General features: G+C 40.4%; 2 protein-coding genes across 3 annotated transcripts; one reads left to right on the forward strand and one right to left on the reverse strand.

Moving 5' to 3' along the window:
• Nucleotides 1-496: 496 nt before the first annotated feature.
• LOC146368647 (uncharacterized) lies at nucleotides 497-11,564 on the reverse strand. Of its 2 annotated transcripts, XM_084912233.1 has the most exons (4): nucleotides 11,311-11,564; nucleotides 8,791-9,192; nucleotides 4,262-4,657; nucleotides 497-1,039 (listed from the first exon to the last, which is right to left on the reverse strand). In XM_084912233.1, exons 1-4 carry the CDS (start codon nucleotides 11,480-11,482, stop codon nucleotides 828-830), a joined length of 1,182 nt encoding a protein of 393 aa, XP_084768359.1. In that variant the 5' UTR covers nucleotides 11,483-11,564; the 3' UTR covers nucleotides 497-827. The 2 variants fall into 2 exon arrangements, with proteins under 2 accessions (XP_084768359.1, XP_084768358.1); XM_084912232.1 differs by lacking the exon at nucleotides 497-1,039 and having other exon boundaries at nucleotides 3,334-4,657.
• A 910-nt stretch (nucleotides 11,565-12,474) lies between these two features.
• Nucleotides 12,475-19,729, forward strand: LOC146368648 (uncharacterized). Its single transcript, XM_084913574.1, has 6 exons — nucleotides 12,475-12,676; nucleotides 12,932-13,278; nucleotides 14,623-14,689; nucleotides 14,908-15,025; nucleotides 19,173-19,243; nucleotides 19,329-19,729. Exons 1-6 carry the CDS (start codon nucleotides 12,634-12,636, stop codon nucleotides 19,727-19,729), a joined length of 1,047 nt encoding a protein of 348 aa, XP_084769700.1. The 5' UTR covers nucleotides 12,475-12,633.
• The last annotated feature ends 2,071 nt before the right edge of the window (nucleotides 19,730-21,800 follow it).

The following is a 21,800-nucleotide window of genomic DNA, read 5'->3' on the forward strand; positions in this document are numbered from 1 at the left end:
GGCGTAAAACAGCGGTCCCCAACCCCCGGGCCTCAGACCGGTACCGGTTCATGAGTCGTTTGGTACCGGGCCACGAGAGTTGAGGCTCAGGTGTGAAATGTATGGTTTTCAGGGTTTTTATCGGTTTTCAGGGTTATTTTGTTATCGTTTTTATCGTTAACTCGGTTTTCCTGGGTCTTTTCACGTGTGTTATGAGTAAATCTTCTTTTTTTCGGTACCAGTACTAGTTGTATTTTGTTGTATTTATCCGCGACACCTTAAAGGCCTGTCCGTGAAAATATTGTCGGGCATAAACCGGTCCGTGGTGCAAAAAAGGTTGGGGACTGCTGGCGTAAAATATTTCTACACAATATGAATATTTTGCCACATGCTTTACATTCATATGTTTGTCACCTGTCTGAGTTCTTGTGTGTACTGACAACTAACTCCTACATTGAATGTTTTCCCGTGGGTTTTACAATGATATGGCTTCTCTCCTGTGTGCGTTCTCATGTGGACAGTCAAAGTACTGTTGTGAGTAAAATGTTTCTCACATTCTTTACAAGAGCAAGACTTCTTTCATGTGCGGATTCTGTGAAATTTATTCATTTGGAACCTTTTCACATTTTAAAGACTTTTTACTTGCACCAGAGTCACACTGACTTTTTGATAAAGGAGAGTCTTACATTTTTGCTGTGATGTCAGTTTATGTGAAGTCTCTTCTTTGACTTTGACTCTGAATTTTTAGATGATCCCAAATCTTTATTCTTTCTTTCCTGATCTCTTCTCTCAGCTACGGCAGAGCTGTGAGAGAGGAGCTACTCCTATTATGGTCTATGATCTCTTTCCTAATAAGCAGCAGTCACCATAAAGGTATCAGTCTCTTTAAATGCAAGTTGCTCTCCATCCTGACTGCTGCAGAGTTCCTCATCTTCCTCTTTAATCTGTGGAGGTTCTGGTTCCTCCTGGTCCACACTGGAGCTCCTCTCCTGGTTCCAGAGCTGCTGCTCAGGGAGAACCTCCTCCTGCTCCTTCGTACAGATGTGCTGCTGTGGGACGTCTGGAGGAACAAAAGGAAACAAGAAAAAGAAAATAGATCGAGTAGAGTAACACACAGAGGTAAAGACAGAAATAACCTCACCGACTGACCTGAAACTGTTTCTGACTCCACCCACTGATGTTGAACTCAACCAATGAGATGATTTCTGTCTGCACAAGTCAAAGCACAACCAGCCTGATGTTGGACTGCAGTGGACTTTCCACTTCTGAGAGTCCATATTCATGGAGCCATAGTGCCAGATATTTAATCTGAAACATCCTAAGGACCGAGCTCAAGTGGCTGTATAATGACAGCATTCAGGTGGGAGGAGTCTGAGGAACAGACATAGACCCCTGTGTAACAGTTTTCAACAAAGTTCAGGTGTACACAAACCAAAATGATGGAGGTAAAGGGGTAAAAATGTTTCTCTAACACACAATCTGAAATAAACTATTGAATGAAATAAGTAATGACAGGTGGGCTTTACTTTAATAACAGATTCAATTTATTTAATGCATGCAGAAGCTAACAGCAATAATCTATAAAAATCTATTCAAACATTATAAAGGTAAAATTGAAGTAAACCCTTATCTTATTATTATTTATTATTTATATAAATGATATTTGTAAGGCATCTGATATTTTAAAATTAGTATTATTTGCAGATGACACAAATATTTTTTGTCCTGGGGGGAATCTAAAGGAGCTGCTGGATACAATTACTTCAGAAATGTGCAAAATTAAAAAATGGTTTAACAGGAACAAACTATCGCTAAATCTAAGTAAAACTAAAATTATCTTATTTGGGAATTCCCTTAGAAATGCACAAGTGCAGATTCATATAGATGGTGTGGAAATTGAAAGAGTACTTGAACATAAGTTTCTTGGTGTGATTATAGATGATAAATTAAACTGGAAGTCTCATATAAATCATATACATAACAAAATTTCAAGAAGTGTCTCAATCTTGAGTAAAGTAAAACACATTCTGGACCACAAATCACTCCACATTCTCTATTGTTCCCTGATTGCACCGTATTTGAATTACTGTGCAGAGGTTTGGGGCAATACTTACAAATGTTCGCTATCATCAGTCTTTATATTACAAAAAAGGGCCTTAAGGATAATCCATAAAACTGGTTACAGAGATCATACAAATCCACTATTCTTAAAATCAAAAATTCTAAAATTCACAGATCTGGTTCATTTTCTCACTGCACAAATTATATATAAAGCAATAAATAACCTGCTTCCTGACAATATTCTAAAAATGTTTTCTAAAAGGGAACGGGGATACAATTTGAGGGGGGAATTAAATTTAAAACATCCTCGTATCCGTACAACATTAAAAAGTTTTTGCATCTCTGTGTGTGGAGTGAAGCTGTGGAACAGACTAAGTAAAGATATGAAGCAATGTCCAAGCATGGCGCAGTTTAAAAAGCGGTTTAAGGATTTGGTTTTTACAGGGTACAGGGAAAAGGTAGAGATTTGATAGGGTGTTCTTGTCTAATACTTTCATGTGTGTGCGGGTGCACGGGTATGTTGGTATGGGTATATATATATATTTGTAGGTTGTGTATCCTTGAGGTGTTAATGAGGTTATTGAAAATGTGTATATGTGCGTATGTGTATATACGTATGTATGGATAGATAGAAACATATATGTATATATATAAAAAAAAAAAATTACACATGACATATAATGTAATTGCAAGGAGGTATTTCTGTAGTCTATTGATACTATATAGTGGAAAAGGGGTGGGATTAAATAAGCTTATGCTTCTTCCTGCTCCTTTTTGAACATGAACGTTATTTGGAGTTGTGGTTGCTCGTTTTCCTTTTGTTTTTCTTTGTTCATTTGTCTCTTTTAATTCTATTTTGTTGTACTTTTTCAACATGTTCAAAATAAAGATTCAATCAATCAATCAATCTTCATTTATCCCTATTCCATCTTATTCTACTCTGCTTGAAACCCTCTTTGACCTTTTAAAGCGGTGCTGAATGAAAGATGAGCTCAAACCAGCCTTCCTCAGCTCTGGCAGGTCCCCATGACACAGGACAAACATCTTTGCCTCACACTGTGCTCTCAAGCAGAGAAACATATGTGCAGCTATGGGAACGAGGTCTTTGCTGCAGGCTGGAGGAGTCCAAGGGAAACAATCATCCCCTCGAAACTTTCTACTTTATTACTGTCATTAGTTACTGCTATGCAGATAAAACACAACAAAACGAAGTCAGTCTAAATGAACTAAATAACCAAAGGTATTATGAACCAAATAAACTGAATAGCTTCAAATATAAAAAACAAAATAAAAAAACATCAACATTTTCTATTTATTAAAAAACAAATAGCTCGAATGCAGTTTTACATCACAAGACACCAACCAGCAACAGTCATTGGTTATCCACTAATAGACAGCAAATACAAAACTTAATATACAAATTGAGTTTCAATCCCCCTGTAAATAAAGACTGTATATCAATAAATAAAACCAAAACTAAAATTCATTTTTTTAAGAGTCACCATATTTTCACTGAAGAATTAGATGAGAACAGATTAGATGAAACTCTGCTTTATACATAATAATCATGCAATAAATGATGCTTGTCGGAACACAGTCTAAAGATATTTGAACTCTGAAAGCTCTCCTGTGAACACGTATAAGTCCGCCAATCTTCTTTCACGCTTGGCTTCTCTCCAAATGTTTCAAGACTACAATTTCTGAAAATGATACATGATAAAACGGTGTGAGTTCTTCTATGTCCAGACACTTCTGTATGTGAACATTCTTCCGCATTTTGTACAACATTATGGTTTCTCACCTGTGTGAGTTTTCATGTGACGCCACAAATGACTGTTATATGTGAACATTTTCCCGCATGTTTTGCAATGATACGGTTTCTCACCAGTGTGCGTTCTTATGTGCCCGAACAGCTGACTTCTGTATGTGAACATTTTCCCGCATGTTTTACAACAATATGGTTTCTCACCTGTGTGTGTTCTTATGTGCACTGATAAATGACTGCTACATGTGAATATTTTCCTGCACGTTTTACAATGATACGGCTTCTCACCTGTGTGCGTTCTCATGTGTATAGTCAAACTACCCCTCTGTGTGAAACTTTTCCCACATGTTTTACAAGAATATGGTTTCTCACCTGTATGGGTAGTCTTATGGCTTTTAAGAGATGATGACACATAAAAACCTTTCCCACATGTTTCACAAGAATACGGCTTCTCACCTGTGTGGATTCTGTGATGTTGATTCATGTTGTACTTATTCTTAAAGGATTTTCCACAAAAATCACATGTTAAGGACTTTTTACCTGTGTCAGAGTTACACAGACTCTCTGAGTTACTATTTGTCCCTGAATCTAAATTCCAGCTTCCTTCATGATTTTGGCTCTCATTTATAGGACATTTGTGATAAAGAAGCTGGTCAGTGTTTGCTTCTGGGTCATTGTGGTCTTCTTCCTCAGCAGCAGTCACCACAAAGGTATCAGTCTCCCCCTTCAGTCCAAGCTGCTCTCCCTCTGGTTCTGGTTCCTCCTGGTCCACACTGGAGCTCCTTTTCTGCTTCCAGAGCTGCTGTTCAGGGAGAACCTCCTCCTCCTCACAGACAGGCTGCTGTGGGACGTCTGGAGGGACAAAAGGACACGAGAAAAAGAAAAGTGATGCGATAATAGAAAAACATCCCCGAGAAAATACATTGTCAAAATAAGACTTTTACAGAGAAAATAAGTGTCATCCACAAAGGCTGCCACTCCAGAAATCAACAGAGGAACATCAGCAGACATGCAGCAGTAAAGGAAGAGAGAGGTTAAATGGCAAGGTAGAAAAGCTGCAGGCAATGAACATATACTGAATGAATAAATGATCAGTATGACATGACAAACCAACTTTCTAACAGTAACAAAATAAAAAGATTGTGTTTGTGTTGTTTTTATGGCATTCATGCAGGTTTTTGTTCCAAGTGCAAAGACTTTTAGTCGATTCTTTAAAGAACTTTCAGTTTGAATACATTTCCAGTACATTTAAATAAATGTTTATATTTTGCATGTGTATTTTAAAAATGTCAGTTGGTAAAAATTTACAGATGAGTGAGATAAATAAAAGTGTAATACTGTGCAAAAGTCTAAAGCTATCCTTCATTTATGTTTTGCCTGGAAAATGAGGAAATGATGTATCAAGTTAATGAAACGGCAGATTTATTGAAATGTGTGCAAAACCAAATACATTATACAGTATACAAAGCAAAGGTTTATAAAATTTTAAATATCTGGTATTGATTGATGTGGTTTGGCTACCTTTAATCTTCACCACAGACTGAACACAGTTTGGCAGCTTATTTTGTCATTTATTCAGGTAGTGTTAAAGAAGAGTTCTCCAGGGTTCCTGAAAAAGATTTATAGATATTCTTTGGATATTGGCTGAATTTTGTTTTGTTGCCTGTCAAAACCCCACACTTCTTCAGCAATGTTGAGGTCTGACTTCCAGGGAGACTGATCCACGACTCATAGAAAAACACACAGTAGAGCACCATCTAGATGACCTTCTGATGCATCATCTGACTGTTTGTGATCATGCTCAGACTGAAAATGAAGCCATTTCCAGGCTCAAGGTGATATTGTACGGTGGATTAAATCTGCATGTACTTTTCTGCATTTATAATTCCTTCATTTTTAATGAGCTCCAACAACACTGGCTGAAATGCAGCGCAAACCAGGGCAGTGCCTCCACTGTGTTCTACAGAGGCTGCAGACACCGACTGTTAGACCTCACTCCTGACCTCCTTCAAACAGGCTGACGTGATTCAGATTCATAACTCCATCAGATCCGTCCATCTGTTTTATAGTCCAGTTACCTCAGCCTTTCCTCCCTGTTTTTCTTCCGTAGGCGTGGCCTCCTGTAAGCCGCCCTTCTCTGAGACCATTTCTGATGACGCTTTGGTGAACAGCAGATGAACAGCTGAAGGTGCAGATGAATCTGTCAGGTATTTGATTCAATCCTTGAATTAGATGCTGTTTTAATGATTCATAGGACAGAGTTCAGTAGCTTAACGAACAAAAAACATTTGTCTGAAAATATTCAGGTACAACGATGTGTAAAAATAAGAGAAAACACTGCCAATGTCCAAAGAAAACTCTGACCTTTGTACAATTCTGGACCAAACACAAACGTTAGTACTGGTGTCCAATCAGAAACCCTTTAATTTTGAAAACAGTTCCAGGAGTCACAGTGAACCCACACAGCATTACAGCAGCAGGTCCAGTTAATTTGCATCTCCGAAAACGTCAGAGCACTTTTGCAAGTATGTGATGTCTTGATAAATCGAGCAGATATTTGAAGTTTACACAGAAACATTCTCGCATTAAAATATGTTAAAAGTTTATTTTGTGACCCAGAAAGAGTAATATTTCAAACTCCGCCACTCTGTGTTCCTCCTCGTTTGAGTTTTGGACGAAATGCATTCTGGGATATTGCATTTCGTCACTTCAAGCTGATTGGAGACCAGAACAGCCAATCAGATTTTTTTTGCATCCAAGTCTGTGATTGGCTGGTTTTGTGGCACAAATATAACGGTGTAGAGAAAGAGTTGAGCGCGCACGGGCAGAAATGTTGAGAGCGCGAGCAACACATTGCGAGCGAGCGCAAATGCAAAAACTGAGCGAGAGGGGCTGCTGGTGTGTGTGTGTGTGTGTGTGTGTGTGTGTGTGTGTGTGTGTGTGTGTGTGTGTGTGTGTAATAGCAAACACTGAAATACATTTTTTGCACGCAGCAATGAATTTTGTTCACTCAAATTTCTCTTTTCTTCGCTCAAAATTAATTTCTCCTCAAAATGCAACACTTGCACCTGCAACTTTTTTTTTTACATGCGCTTAAATTTTTTTTACGTGCTCTCAGAATAGTGGCACAGAAATAACGCCATAGCCGTGTACTTATGATTTTAGATGTGATCTCCAAAGATGATTAGGACAGATCAGTTTTTATTTTATTTTATTTAGTTTTTATTCCCTGGCACTTAATTGTGGACAAGTTGAACATCAAACAAGATAATATTAAAACATCCAATTTATCGAGTGAGCTTAAGTCTCCAGGTATCCAGGTGTGCCGTACAAGACCGGCCGTTTAATCCTTAAATAGTCCTGAATATCTACTCTCAGTTTAATCTTTGACTCTCACCTGTGAACGTTTTTATAGTTGAAAAGGACAGATCAATATGAAGACCAGAGGGCTGTCTACGGGAAAAAACATGCCAAGGGTTCCAAAAACAGTGAGCAGTACCAATATCTGGAACGTCCTGAAAAAGCAGGAAATCAGCGGTGTGTGGTGCAACGGGCATCAAACTGGTTATCCAAAAAACAACAACTGATAACAGACAAATGCTGAGAGCAGTATAGACGAACTCCCTAAAAACAGTCTGAAACATCAAAAATCAACTTCAAAGAGCCACACTGCAACATTAAAATCACTCAGTAGCAGCAAAAGTCAGATTGGAATTTGCAAAGGAGTACAGAAAGGAACCACAAAAGCTCTGGGACGATGTTTTATGGGCTGACTGAAAAAAGAAGAAATCTTTGCCCAAAGTGATGGAAAGACCAAAGTTTGGAGTAAGTGACTCTGCTCATTATCCTAAACATGCAAGCTCATCTGTGATGCACGGTGGAGGACGTGTTCGGGCTTCACGGTTCAGTCATTTTCACTCATGATGGTAGAAGCAGAATGATCACAGACGTTTACAAATACGAGCGTCCAAACTAATCACAAGAAACAAGATAATGATGCCAAATACAGCAGCACTGTGTAGCGGTCGTGGTTAACATGAAGGGGACCAGATGATGGAAAAAACAAGCACAACAGACAGACTCGTTGTTTTCCAGAGCTCTCAATATATTCCTCCTGAAATCGCCACCCATCATCGATCATCACCAATAAAATTCAAGAGATTCCCCACCACACACTCCAGCTACAAATAAACATATACAGTGAAATGCTGCACTCATTTTACCCCACTAACAGTGATAAACTTTCAGGTGATCGTCATTAGCCCATAATCATGTGTGCACTCCATGAATCAGGCTTTAGGAAGTTGCCCTCAAAAGACAGTGGTTAGTGGACTTCAAAATAGAAGCCTACCAAACCAAAACTTCCTGTTAGACATTGCGAGTGTGCGCTTCACCTTAGTGCATCCTGACACACTGCAACAACAGACTTGATCAGGGTGACTGAATGCATTTGTGCATTTATTTTGAAATGTGGTTAAAATATTAAATTTAAATGCAAATACAACATATGTACTATAAATACAAATCCTAATAACCAAGTAATCATGTGTTTGCAAGCAATACTTAATGAAGATTTATTTCAGATGAACAGCAGGAAAATATATTTGTATGAAAATCTGGTAGCAGCATTTTTTGTGTGGTGAAAAAATTACATTCAGACAACTGGATGCTTTTCTTTATTTACGACGTTTGAAACTCTCACAAGTTTACCAGGAAACATAAAGCTGTTTGAAATGAATCAGCTTAAAGAAACTCGGTCAGTGATGGACTCAGATTGGATAAAAGGCTCAAATCTGGCCTGATTTGTCTTAAAGGATTTCAGCGCCTGCTGTTTGAATGGAGCGCAGTGCAGTCCTGTCTTCTATTTGCTGTTTGTTAGCTCACATCTCCAAAAAGCCCTCACAATCATAAACGTCTCGCAGAGCTGTGATTAGGATCCTCCATGAGTCCCATTCATGTGTGACTTCATTCAGACTTTTACATACCTGTAATGTGAAGCTGTATTTTGGGTTTCCAGCTGATATCCATGAGTCTGTGCTGATGGTCGTTCTCTTCCTCGTACTGGATAGAATTATTAATAACTTCAAATATTTCTTTAGATTTGGACTGAAGAAACGTAAAAGTGTCAGAGCTGTGAGAGGGGAGCTGGTCAGTGTTTGCTTCTGGTTCACTGTGGTCTCCTTCCTCAGCAGCAGTCACCAAAAAGGTATCCGTCTCCTCCTTCAGTCCCAGCTGCTCTCCCTCCTGACTGCTGCACAGTTCCTCCTCTTCCTCTTTAATCTGTGGAGGTTCTGGTTCCTCCTGGTCCAGACTGGAGCTCCTCTCCTGGATCCAGAGCTGCTGCTCAGGGAGAACCTCCTCCTTACAGACAGGCTGCTGTGGGACGTCTGGAGGAAAAAAAGGACACGAGAAAAAGAAAAGTGATGATGTTAGACGTAGGGCTGCTCAATTAATAATAATCACGATTACAATCTGGGCTTTCAATGATCATTAAAAATGACTGAGCCGATTATTAGCCCCTCCCTCGCGCTTTACTCTCGCGCTGCTCCGTGTGGCAAATCGAGCGCACCTCTCTGCATTTCGAACACGTGTCACAACAATTAAGAGATGCGGTCCTCAACCTTTTTTGCGCCACGGACCGGTTTATGCCCGACAATATTTTCATGGACCGGCCTTTAAGGTGTCGTGGATAAATACAACAAAATAAAACTAGTACCGGTACCGAAAAAAAGAAGATTTATTCATAACACATGTGAAAAGACCCAGGAAAACTGAGTAAATGATAAAAACGATAACAAAATAACGCTGAAAACTGATAAAAACCCTGAAAACCATACATTTCACACCTGAGCCTCAACTCTCGCGGCCCGGTACCAAACGACTCACGGACCGGTACCGGTCCGAGGCCCGGGGGTTGGGGACCGCTGATTAAGAGGACCCGAGGGAAGCTCGGAAAGCTAAGCAGAAGTTATTTGGAGAGGAGAGTGACTGCCGTTGGTTGAAAAGAGAGGTAAAAAAAACTTCAGTGGTGTGGAAACATTATGGGTTCGCGGAGTCAGACGTGGATCAAGTAGACACAGTGTGTAAACTTTGCTACAGTGTCGTAGCTGCACCACAGAGCAACACTGCAAAGTTCACTAAACACAGATGTTTACATCTTTCATTTTTCCTTATATTGCAAACATTTGCACTGTTATCAGTATTTGCACTATTTTATATTATTTTTTGACAATCTTTAAAGTCATTATTCAACACATTGTTATTGTTAAATAAATATCGTCAAATAATCTCAATTTCAGTGAAAATAATCGTGATTATCATTTTTGCCATAATCGAGCAGCCCTAGTTAGACGTTGGACTCATTTTTTAAAATCAGCTTTGCTCCTCAGAATCTCAAGAGGTTGTGAGCAGAGCCGATTATACCCAGAGTTACATAAAAGTAATGGCTGACTTTTGTATTTGTGCATTCACGACTGCTGAATTATTGCAGATGAGGCGGGTCCATAGTTGAAGTTAATGTCAGCTGCTCTGGAACATGAAAGCTCGTCCCCTGAGCAGTAAAAGCAGCTTAAAAACGATCAGCAGCTCCATTCAGAAGAGCTGCTGTTAACCAAAGCGCTTCTGCAGGTTTGAAGTCAGTTGGCAGACATTTTCCACCAAATCATCATTTTGTAACATTTGCTGTAGATACACTGACACTGACAGGGATCTGGAGAAACTGTTGATTGTTTCTGTTTCATTTGCTGAAGTCTTTAACTCCTTAACACCTGGTGGATCATATTTGTGAGTCTTTGTGAGTTTTTGAGACTTACATCATCAGTGGGTTTCTCTCCACTGAAATCCTAAATGAATTAAAAACAAAAAAAATAATAAAAATGCAGCCAATAAATTGAGAAAAGCCAGCTGTAACAAATATGATACAAATTAAAGTTCATATATGCATTTTTATTGTCAGAAGCTTCACACTAGCCAGCGCTGCAGTTCAATTTTAAGACACTGATAAGCTCTAAACTCATAATTTCATACGTGCTTCATGTTCTCAGTTTATAAACAGCACATGCTTACAGCCTGATGGCAACAAATGACACCAACCAGGTTCTCCAATAGACTCTGAGCCCGATGGACCCGCCCTGTTTTTACATCTATCAGTTTTAAATCAAGTTAAAGCTGTCTGAAGGTAAACACACGGATCACAGATAAGAAGCATCTGTGCTGCATCTCACTGAGCAGCTGCTCGGATTAAACTGTCATTAAAGACACAAACTCAGAGTCCATCAGCTCAGTCTGAGTTATTTACACTTAATATCGACATGTGTATGAGCCACACACACACACAACACACACACACACACACACACACACACACACACACACACACACACACACACACACACACACACACCGGCTCGGTGAAAATGAAAATGATGCATTCAGGTTTTTCTACCTCACAATCAGAAACGTCCCGCAGAGCTGTGATCAGGATCCTCCCTCAGAGGGACACTCACCTGTCCTGTGCAGCTTGATTTGGGGTTTCCAGGTGATATCCAGCAGTCTGCGCTGACGGTCGATCTCTTCCTCGTACTGGACGATCGTTTTTTCAAACTCCAAGAATATTTGTTCAGCAGCAGCAGTTAGTCGCTCGTTGATAAACTCTCTCAGATACTGAACGGAAGGCATTGTTGCTGCCACAGCTCACACACTTCGTGCTCAGACACACGGGAGGAAAGCTAACGGTTCTTCCGCCTTTTCTTTGTTTACTTCCGCCTGGTGTCACAATGTGAAGTTCCGTCAGTTGAAGGCAGATTAGTGGTTGGAAAACAGGGAAATAGTGCATTAGCGCCATCTGCTGGTGGGAAGCGTGAACGAGCGCGTCACTGAGAAAAAGAAGAACTGATTCTGTTACTTTAACATGACCTGAAAGTTTCGCTGTCAGTGACTTTAATGAGGTTTGGGATCAGTCTGCAGCTCTCAGCCGCATGTTTCTGACAGCCTGGTGTAAGGTGATGCTTGGTTTCCTCACAGCTGTCACATTTCCTTGTGTTTCCTGTTATGAACCATGTGCTGTTTAAACCAGAGCATCCAAATCAAAGTGCTGATATGTCCTCTCTCTCCTGCTTTCCTCTGAGTCCTGTAACACCGTCATCCTTCTTTTTCCTCCGCCCACTGCTTTTCCAACGTTTCCACCATTTCTGCTTTATCATGCTCTTTATTTCTGCCTCGCTCATGTCGATGCTGAAGTATTTACTACACATCCATAATGACACTCACAGCACCGATCAACCTAACCAAGTCCACAGTCACATCCAACGCATAAACACATAAAACATCAAAGTTGCCTCAAAGAGCAAAGACCCTGCAATATTATAAAGAAACCAACAATCCGACGACCCAGTGCCCACTCGCCCAAATCCATGTCATGATCATTACCTACCCAAGACACCGCTCCAGTCCAACCACCCACAAGAAACCCAAAGACATAAGTTCTGTTTGTGACCATTTATATTTTCTTTCATTGCTCTTCTCGTGGGAGCTCAGTGATGGAGAACATTTGGCTCGTTGTCCTTGCACACAGTGCAAAGTGCTCCACCCTCCCTCCTCACAGTGATTCAAATGCTGCTAACAGTCTGTGAACCAGGAGGAAGAGGAAGTGAGAGAAGTGAAACTCAAAGAGGAGACAGAGGGCGACATCATCCAGTAGGCGGTGCTCTCCTTCTGCACTGTGTTCAACCATTGTGTCAATAATAAGTGCTGCTGTGAAGAGAACAATTCTCAGACTGAATGTTGAACATCAGCTAGTTTCTCCTGTTGATTTAAACCTTGTTGTACAGATGGAACATTGGCTGTGGATTATTCTTGCTGCTCTTTTCTTTGGTGAGATACAAACATCAACATGTTTCCTCTGCACACGACTCACAACAAGACAGGAGAGAAATGCTGTGTATTATTATTATTATTATTATATATGCTTAAATTATTTCAGGACAGCAGTCAGTGCAACGCTAGATATGTTTTACATTCCTCTTGCTGACTTTGGTTAAAAACTATTTGTGAACATAAAGATTGTTCTCCTTTAATCATCATGTTTATTGATCCATCTCTTCCTCTGCATGTTCTGTTCTTCCTCAGAGTGTAAAGGAGAAGACAAAGTGATCCAGGAACAAGGAGATGTCGTTGCTGCTGAAGGAGACACAGTTACACTTGACTGTAGATATGAAACAACAGACAATTTCCCCAGATTGTTCTGGTACAAACAAAAAGTAGGAAGCTTTCCAGAGTTTATACTACGACGCTTCTCCGGATCAACAGAACATGAAGACTCTGAGAGGAGCAGATTTACGGCTACGCTACAAGAAAAGTCAGTTCCTCTGAAGATCCAGAAGCTTCAGCTGTCTGACTCTGCTGTGTACTACTGTGCTCTGCAGCCCACAGTGACAGGAAACAGCAAAACTCTGTACAAAAATCTTTGGAGCAAAGACAACAGAATACTCCACAACATCCACTAGAGGGAGCCACACACTGTTAAACCTCTGATTCTTGTGTCATTGGACTGATGACAAAGACAACAGAGAAATGAAGCAGTAAAGATCAGAGACAGAGACAGAGCTGCTGTGGAAGCACAAAACTATTTGATTGGCTCAGCTATTAAACTGGCCCCGCCCACTGAAGTTGAGTTCATCCAATGACATTATTTGTTGGTCATTGTGCTGCAGTGGAAGAACATTGTTCATGTGCTGTCTGTCTGGCTTTAATAACTCCAAAGACATGTTGCTGCACCTCTTTTTGCTTCTATCTCACATCATTAGAGTTTAAGAACAGGGATTAAAGTTTAGTTGAAGCTGCTGCATTAAGCAGATATACAGACTGCATTTCACTACTTTTCTTCTTTCTTTTTCCAGGACTAACAGCTGGAGACTCAATCACTCCTCAACAACCTGAAGTCACTAAAACAGAAGGAGAATCTGTCACACTCAGATGTGACTATGAGACAAGTTACAGAAATATTTACCTTCACTGGTACAGACATGATTCTGACCTTCAGGCTCCTCAGTTTATTCCCAGGAAAGGAGCCAAAGGAAACTCGGGTGAATATATTCCTGATAAACGTTATAAAACCCAAACATCAGATACAACAACTAATCTGACCATAGCAGCCCTAACCCTGGCAGACACAGCTCTCTACTACTGTGCTCTACAAACACAGTGATACAAAGTGTAGAAGAGGCTGTACAAAAACCTGAACACAGATATCTGACTACTCTTCAAAGAGGAGGGAAGTGGTATTCAAAGCACAGCTTCATATCAGATGGATTCTGCTAATTCCTGTTTTATCAGAGTCACTGTGGTTACAGCTGCTAATGAAACACTGTGGGAGGATTCACATGAGCAGCAAATCCACATCAACCACAAACCAACTGCAGGAACGTTCAGACAAAGAAAAATATAACACTGAACACTCAAATAAATTAGTTTTATTCGGTGTTTCCACAGGTGTTAGTTCCACATCAGATATATGCTGGGTTTGTTCTCAAAGAATTAAATTACAAAAACATTACACAAAGAAGTTTTATGAATACAAGAAATTATAAAATGCATGGAAACATTATAGGATTATGAAACAAACCAAATGGATTAAAATGTGTTGGTTTCTTCAGTGAAATTCTTTTCATATAAAATTAATGTTTCCTAAGATTTGTCGGCGAGTGATGAAGATGTTCAAAGGAGTTAAAAACAAAGATTGAAAACACTGGAGGTTTCTGAGTTCGTGCTGAAAGCTGTAACATGTATTGAGGTTTGGTTTTGGTGTTTGTAACATGCAGAGATATGAGAGGAGGAAGAGGCTGAAGGAGGAGCAACACTGTCACAGAGCAGAAAAGGACTCCCACTGTCAGATACATTCAATATGTGAAGCATACAGAACAGATAGTGTGTGGAAGATGCTGTCACTGCATTACTGGCTCATGTTTCCTTTGTTTGTGATCACACTAACAGGTCGGTTAAAGCAGGAAGAAGAAATGTCTTTAAAGGATCTGTTTGCTAGAAATCACTGGAACAGGCGCTCACAGTTTAACATCGTCTTTAACAACATTTATCTCTTCCTTTAGGTGTCAGCTGTGATCAACTCACTGCAGTCAAGGATGAAGAGTCCACTTTAGAAGGAAACACTCTCACTCTGTCCTACAGATTATCCAGAGAAGCAAGAAGTGACGATTATTTCTTCTGGTATCGGCAATATCCAGGAAACCCACCAGAGTTCCTGATCTCTCATTTGGCATCAGGAAACATATTGAAACAAGAATTTCCGACAGTGTCAGTTAAAGTGCATGACGATCAAAAACAAATGGATCTTCAGATCTCCTCTGCTGCAGTGACTGACTCTGCTGTGTACTACTGTGCTGTGAGGCCCACAGTGACAGGAAACAGCAAAACTCTGTACAAAAACCTTTGGAGCAAAGACAACAGAATACTCCACAACATCCACTAGAGGGAGCCACACACTGTTAACTTCTCTGTTTTCTGCATTCCTTGTGATGATTGTAGCATCCCCAATTGAAAAGATGATCTCAAACCTATTGAACAGCCATGTCTTTTCCTCTTCCTGAGCTTCACTGTGTCTTTTTTAGCTCTCCAAGGCTTACCCGTAGAGGCGGTGGCTTAGCCTCGGTCTCTAAATGTAAATACAAAGTCCGACAGCTAACCTCTCCTTTCTACCTCAGCTACGAGGCTCAACTTTTGGAGATGACCGCCCCTTGAACTACTCTGTTTGTTCTGGTTTACCGGCCACCTAAATATAATAAGACTTTTATTCATTAATTTGCTGACCTTCTTAGTTGTGTTATTTTTAAATATGACTGTGTGATTATTATTGGTGATTTTAACATTCATATCTGCTGTAAGGACGATCCGTTAACTAAAGACTTCCTTGCATTAACTGATTCTTTTAATCTTGCCCAGTGAGTCAACCAACCAAGCCACACTAAGGGCCATACTCTCGATCTGTTTTTTCACATGGTTTGGACATTTGCATTAGGGATATAAGCAATGTTGGGATTTCCTGTTATCTTTGATGTTAATTTATGTAATTCTGAACTTCTGAACCATCCCATGGTTGATGACTTTGCCAGCACCTTTTTTTTCACATGCTCCTCCATCCTCAATACTTTTGCCCCTATTAAAATGAAGCAACCTAGATCCTTTTCCCAATGTTGGCTAAATGATTCTACACGTGCCTTGCGACGTGCGTGCCGCCACGATGAGAGAAGAAGGAAGAAAGATAGACACCAGGTTGATATCCTGCATGCCAGCCGGTTGCAATTTCAAATCGCTGCTAAAATGGCAAAAGCTGGCGTCTTATCTAATATTATTCTTGCTAATGGTCACAATCCCCGATCCCTCTTTAATATTTTCAATTCATTAGTTAACCCCTGTGCTGAAATGCCCCTGGCAGGCTCTCCTGTTCTCTGCAAACAATTTCTTACTCACTTTATTGATAAAGTTTCATCTGTTAAGTCCTTGCTTCTTTCAGTGTTCAGTTCCCACCCCTGGTTGTTCATCATCATTCCAACAGTTTGAGCCTGTGTCACTCCATACTCTCAAGCGACTCATTGAACAATCTAAGAATACCTCCCCCGCCTGCGATATCCTTCCATCTCGTATAGCTAAGGATAGCTTTGGCGTAATTGGACCCAGCATCCTATCTCTAATGAATATATCCCTACTTTCTGGCTCTGTTCCTTTAGCCTACAAACACGCTGTTGTCCAGCCTGTTCTTAAAAAAAGGAACCTTGATCATAACGACCTCATGAACTATAGGCCGATATCTAAGCCACCATTCCTGTCCAAAATACTGGAGAGGATTGTTCTTTCACAACTTTAGCCGTATTTGGATGTGAATGCCATTAATGATAAATTTACAAACCCTGTCATAGCACTGAAACGGCGTTGCTCAGAGTCCAGGATGATCTCCTCCTGGTTGCTGACTCTGGATGCTCCGCTGTCGTGGTCCTACTAGATCTATCTTCGGCCTTTCATATGGTAGATCATAGCATCTTATTAGCGAGGCTTGGACACACAGTAGGCATTAGAGGCACCGCCCTAGATTGGTTTAAGTCATACCTTTCTAACAGGTCTTTCTCAGTCAATTTGGGCCTTTATTTTTCCTCTGCTGCACCTGTCTCCTGCGGCATGCCTCAAGGATCTGTCCTTGGTCCCCTGCTCTTCTCACTGTATATGCTCCCCTTAGGCGCAATCTTTGAGAAGTACAACATTGCACATCATTGTTATGCCGATGATATTCAGATCTATTTCGAATTAACTGATGATCCTGCCATGTCTTGCACCATTTTCGTGAGCGTATGCATGAGGTCAACGATTGGCTCTACTCTCTTATCTTAAATGACAGGAAAACCGAAATCATCGTGTTCGACAGTAATATCCCTTGCGGCCAACTCCGTGACGCCTTTGGTCGCTTTGCCAGTTACCTCTCCGACACTGTTTGTGACCTGGGTGTGATTTTGGATGGCTCATTTAAATTCGACAAACAAGTGTCTTCTGTTGTTAAATCCTGCTTCCACCAATTTCGTCTTATTAGCAAAGCCAGACATTATGTCCCGCATAGAGACCTGGAAAAGCTCATCCACGCCTTTGTGACATCTAGGTTGGATTACTGCAACTCCCTTTTATTATTTTTTTATTTGGTCTGAACTCTACTCTTCTCCATAGACTGCAAATTGTTCAGAATGTGGCGGCTCGTATCCTTACTGGTACGGTGTGTCTCCATTATCCCCGTCCTTGCTGACCTGCATTGGCTTCCCTTTAAGTACCCTATTTAATTCAAAATTATGCTGCTCACCTTTAGAACTATTAAAAATAAAGCGCCAAGTTACCTCATTGAACGACTTAGATCGGGGTGGCCAACTCCAGGTCTCAACAGCCGGTGTCCTGCAGGTTTTAGATCTCACCCTGGGTCACCACAATCAAATGATTGGTTCATTACAAGGCCTCTGGAGAACTTCAAGACATGTTGAGGAGGTAATTTAGCCATTATATCAGCTGTGATGGATCAAGGACACATCTAAAACCTGCAGGACACTGGCTCTCGAGGCCCGGAGTTGGCCACCCCTGGCTTAGACCATACACCCCTGCTAGGGTACTAAGATCATCTTCCCAGTCATTTTGGTACAGTCGAGATTGCATGTTTGCCTTGGCTGCCATGAAATAAAATACGCTATAATACAATTGTCTTTGACTTTGCACAGCATATAACAGTGAACATTGTAAACCTTTGCACTGCCGACTAAGCGTGACAAACTTATCGTGGTGCGTTAGCACCCTCTGGTGGGTGAAAACCCTTACACTTACGGTCAGCTGCTTTATGCTCTGTGAAATAACAAATACACATGTACACAACAAAACTTTGATACCAACCTTGTTCCCTCATCAACCGGCGCTAAGGAACCATTTGTGACACCTTAACTGCCATCTGTTTCTTAACCGCTGAGAACGCCACATTAAAGCTCGCGCTGCAGCTGTATCGTTTATGTAAACTGATTTACGACACTGTGTCGGTCTATACCTTTTCAAAGTAAAAGCATCAACTGTTTCCAAGCTGAATAGTAAGCACTTATGAACCAATTTTCGATAAAGTAAATATTAATAGGTTATTTACAGCGATAATTACACAGATTTAAATAAATAATTTCACAGAAACTTCATGTCAGTCAGTAAGTAAACACAGAAACAGTGACAGACAATCAGATTTATAGATTTACGTTAACTCCTAAATTAGATTGTTCAGATAAGGATCTACCAAGACTGTCCTTTCTCTTCACTTCTTCATTTTCTTCTTCTTCTTCTTCCTCAGTAAAGTACAGTATAATGAGTAAAGGATAATACCTTGATGCTTTTTTGCCTTGGTGAATAAAAATGTAAGTACAAAAAAAATAAAATGAAATAGCTTGTTAAATTCATTGCAGCAAAATGAAGCAGTGTTAAGTGTTTCAGTGCAACTGATTATAAAGTGTAAATACAACGCATGTTTATCATCAGAAAACTCTTGTTCTCATAAAGAACTGCTATCAGGAAATTTCAGTGAGGTTTTATTACAGACACAGCTCAGCTGGAGGCAGAACAACAGAAGAACTCCAGAATAAACCAATTTCATCCAGTATTTTACTCCAACCACAGAGCCAGCCTTCATGGTCATTCTCTTCATGTCTTGCAGGAATACAAGACATTATATCAGCAGGGGGAATAACACAGGGCTGTGAATGAGTCCTGTCACTGTGATCAGGCTCCTCCTTCTAATCCACCAACTTAGTGTTGATGAAGACTAAACAGAGAGATCACAGCTTCTTTATACTTGCTGTAGCTCACAGTTACTCTACACTGCAGATATGACACCTCTGTTCATCTCAGTGCTGCTGGCTGCTATGTGCCTCGGTATGAACACAACTCTGTTTCTTTGATATCAACATTGACGTGATTCTTTAACAGCACACTGATACTGTTTGTTGGTGTTTTACAGAATGCAGAGCACAAAAAGACAACGTGCTGCAAGCAAAAGGAGAAGAGACTGCTGCTGAAGGAGGCACAGTAACACTTGGCTGTCTCTATAACGTCAGCATTACAACAAATCATTATCTCTTCTGGTACAAACAGGATGGAAACAACAGCCCCAAATTCATCCTGAGCCGCTTTAAGGTTGGTGAGGGGAAAACAGAGGCTGGAGACAGATTTTCATCCACACTGGATTCCAACAACAGATCAGCTCCTCTGAAGATCCAGAAGCTTCAGCTGTCTGACTCTGCTGTGTACTACTGTGCTCTGCAGCCCACAGTGACAGGAAACAGCAAAACTCTGTACAAAAACCTTTGGAGACAACAGAATACTCCACAACATCCACTAGAGGGAGCCACACACTGTTAAACCTCTCTAGCTTATTAGGATACAGACTACATTCATTTTCATGGATTTACCAACAAAACATTGTTTCTTTACCTTTTTATAAATAAAAGCACAGTAAATATAATAAGAATCATCTGAAGTCCCTCAAGAGAAGAAAAGTTCAGAAAGAAAAATACCCTCAGACCACAAATTACATTTTAAATGACTAATACACTACAAGATAAGATAAGATAAGATAAGACAACCTTTATTAGTCACACATGGGAAATTTGTTTTGTTACAGCAGAAAGTGCAAAGTTACATCGCAAAATTTAGAAAAACTCTGGAATAACATAAAAATAAGATACTCTCTACACAATGGAATAGAATAAGATGAAATACTATATACAATCGAATAAAATAGAATAAAATAGAATACAAATGCTATATACAACTGAGTATAATACAACGATGCCAGAAAAGAGTATTGCACTTAGTGTTATTGCACATGTGTGGATGTGAGTGTTGGTCAGTTGGAGTCTTTGTTGTGAAGTCTGACAGCAGTGGGGAGAAAAGACATGTGAAATCTCTCCGTCCCACACCGTGGGTGCCGCAGCCACTGAAGGAGCTGCTCAGTGCTGTCAGAGTCTCCTGCATGGGCTGGGAGATGTTGTCCAACAGGGATGACAGCTTAGCCACCATTCTCCTGTCACTCACCACCTCCACTGGGTCCAGAGGGCATCCTAGAACAGAGCTGGCCCTGTGGATCATCCTGTTCAGTCTCTTCCTGTCCCCAGCAGAGATGCTGCCGCCCCAGCAGACCACACCGTAAAAGATGTCATAGAAGGTCTTCAGGAGTGGGTCCTTCACTCCAAACGACCTGAGTCTCCACAGCAGGTACAGCCTGCTCTGCCCTTTGCTAAGGGCGTCTGAATTATGAGCAATGTTCCCTCTAAGCTGCACGTGTGCGCAATTGCTGGCAGGTCTCTGCGGACAGAAAATCTGCGTTGCACACAAAAAAAAAAAATCTAACCTGAATTGAAATTAAAATTAATACTTTAACAATTCTGTTTTGCAGTGTTAGTCAGTAAGTGACTGGCTGCTCCCGTATGGGATTAGAACGATGCCACCTTACCCCAAAGTCCAGCCAATAATGCGATTCACATTCGTATATATGCAGCTAATCAACTTCATTGACAGGCTATGACAGCGTCCTTATGTGCCGACACCGGTGTTTTAGCGAGCAAAGCAGCTGATGTGGAGTGAAGCCACGTTAATGACAACGTGTACAACCATTGGAGATGTGAGCAGGACAGACGGAACAACTGACGGGAAAAGTGTGGACTTTATACCAGTTTTTAAATTGTGTTGATCGGCCACGTAAAACCAGAGTTATGATAAAAATATCTGCAATGTTTGTTTTTCTTCCTGAATACTGTCGTTGTTTATATTTACTGTGGGAAGAAACGGTAAAAACGGCGTTTTATAAGGAAAACGCTCGAAAGCCTGTGAGCAAAAACAACACCAAAAAAACACCAGCCTTTCCTATTGATCGAAAAATGTACCATGTCGACCAATCAAAAAATGACGCAAGATTACTAGAGATTACTAATTACTAATTACTCCATTACTAATTACTAATTACTAATTACTTAGTAATTAGAGATTGCTAATTACTAGTAATCAGATTACTTTTTCAACGAGTAATATAAGGGAGTAATATGAGGGATTATTATTGCAAAACAGGTAATTAGATTACTGTTACTTTCCCGTAAACACGCTGCTTTACTGCGTTACTAAAACCGTGATTTTTTTGGGAGAATGTCTCATGACAGTGACGTGAGCGAGTGCGACATTGTGGCAACAGCTGTGTGCAGATCAACAATGGCTCATATATCGAGTGCGGGAGAGAGTATGAGCGTGCAGCGTTTAAAGCGTGGAAGTACTGACCTTACTTTGAGTTTGATTCCATAAATCAAAATAAAGTGACAAAAACATTAGTGTCCGTTTTTCACTGCGTGGGAAGAAAACTTCTTTTTACAGCGAAAAAAACCCCCCCTAAACTTACGAACAAGCACCGACAGTACGCTATGACGGGAATGGGAAATTCACA

Source organism: Perissodus microlepis, chromosome 18, assembly GCF_051167445.1.
Source record: "Perissodus microlepis isolate ML-2025 ecotype Zambia chromosome 18, ASM5116744v1, whole genome shotgun sequence".
Lineage (NCBI taxonomy): Eukaryota > Metazoa > Chordata > Actinopteri > Cichliformes > Cichlidae > Perissodus > Perissodus microlepis.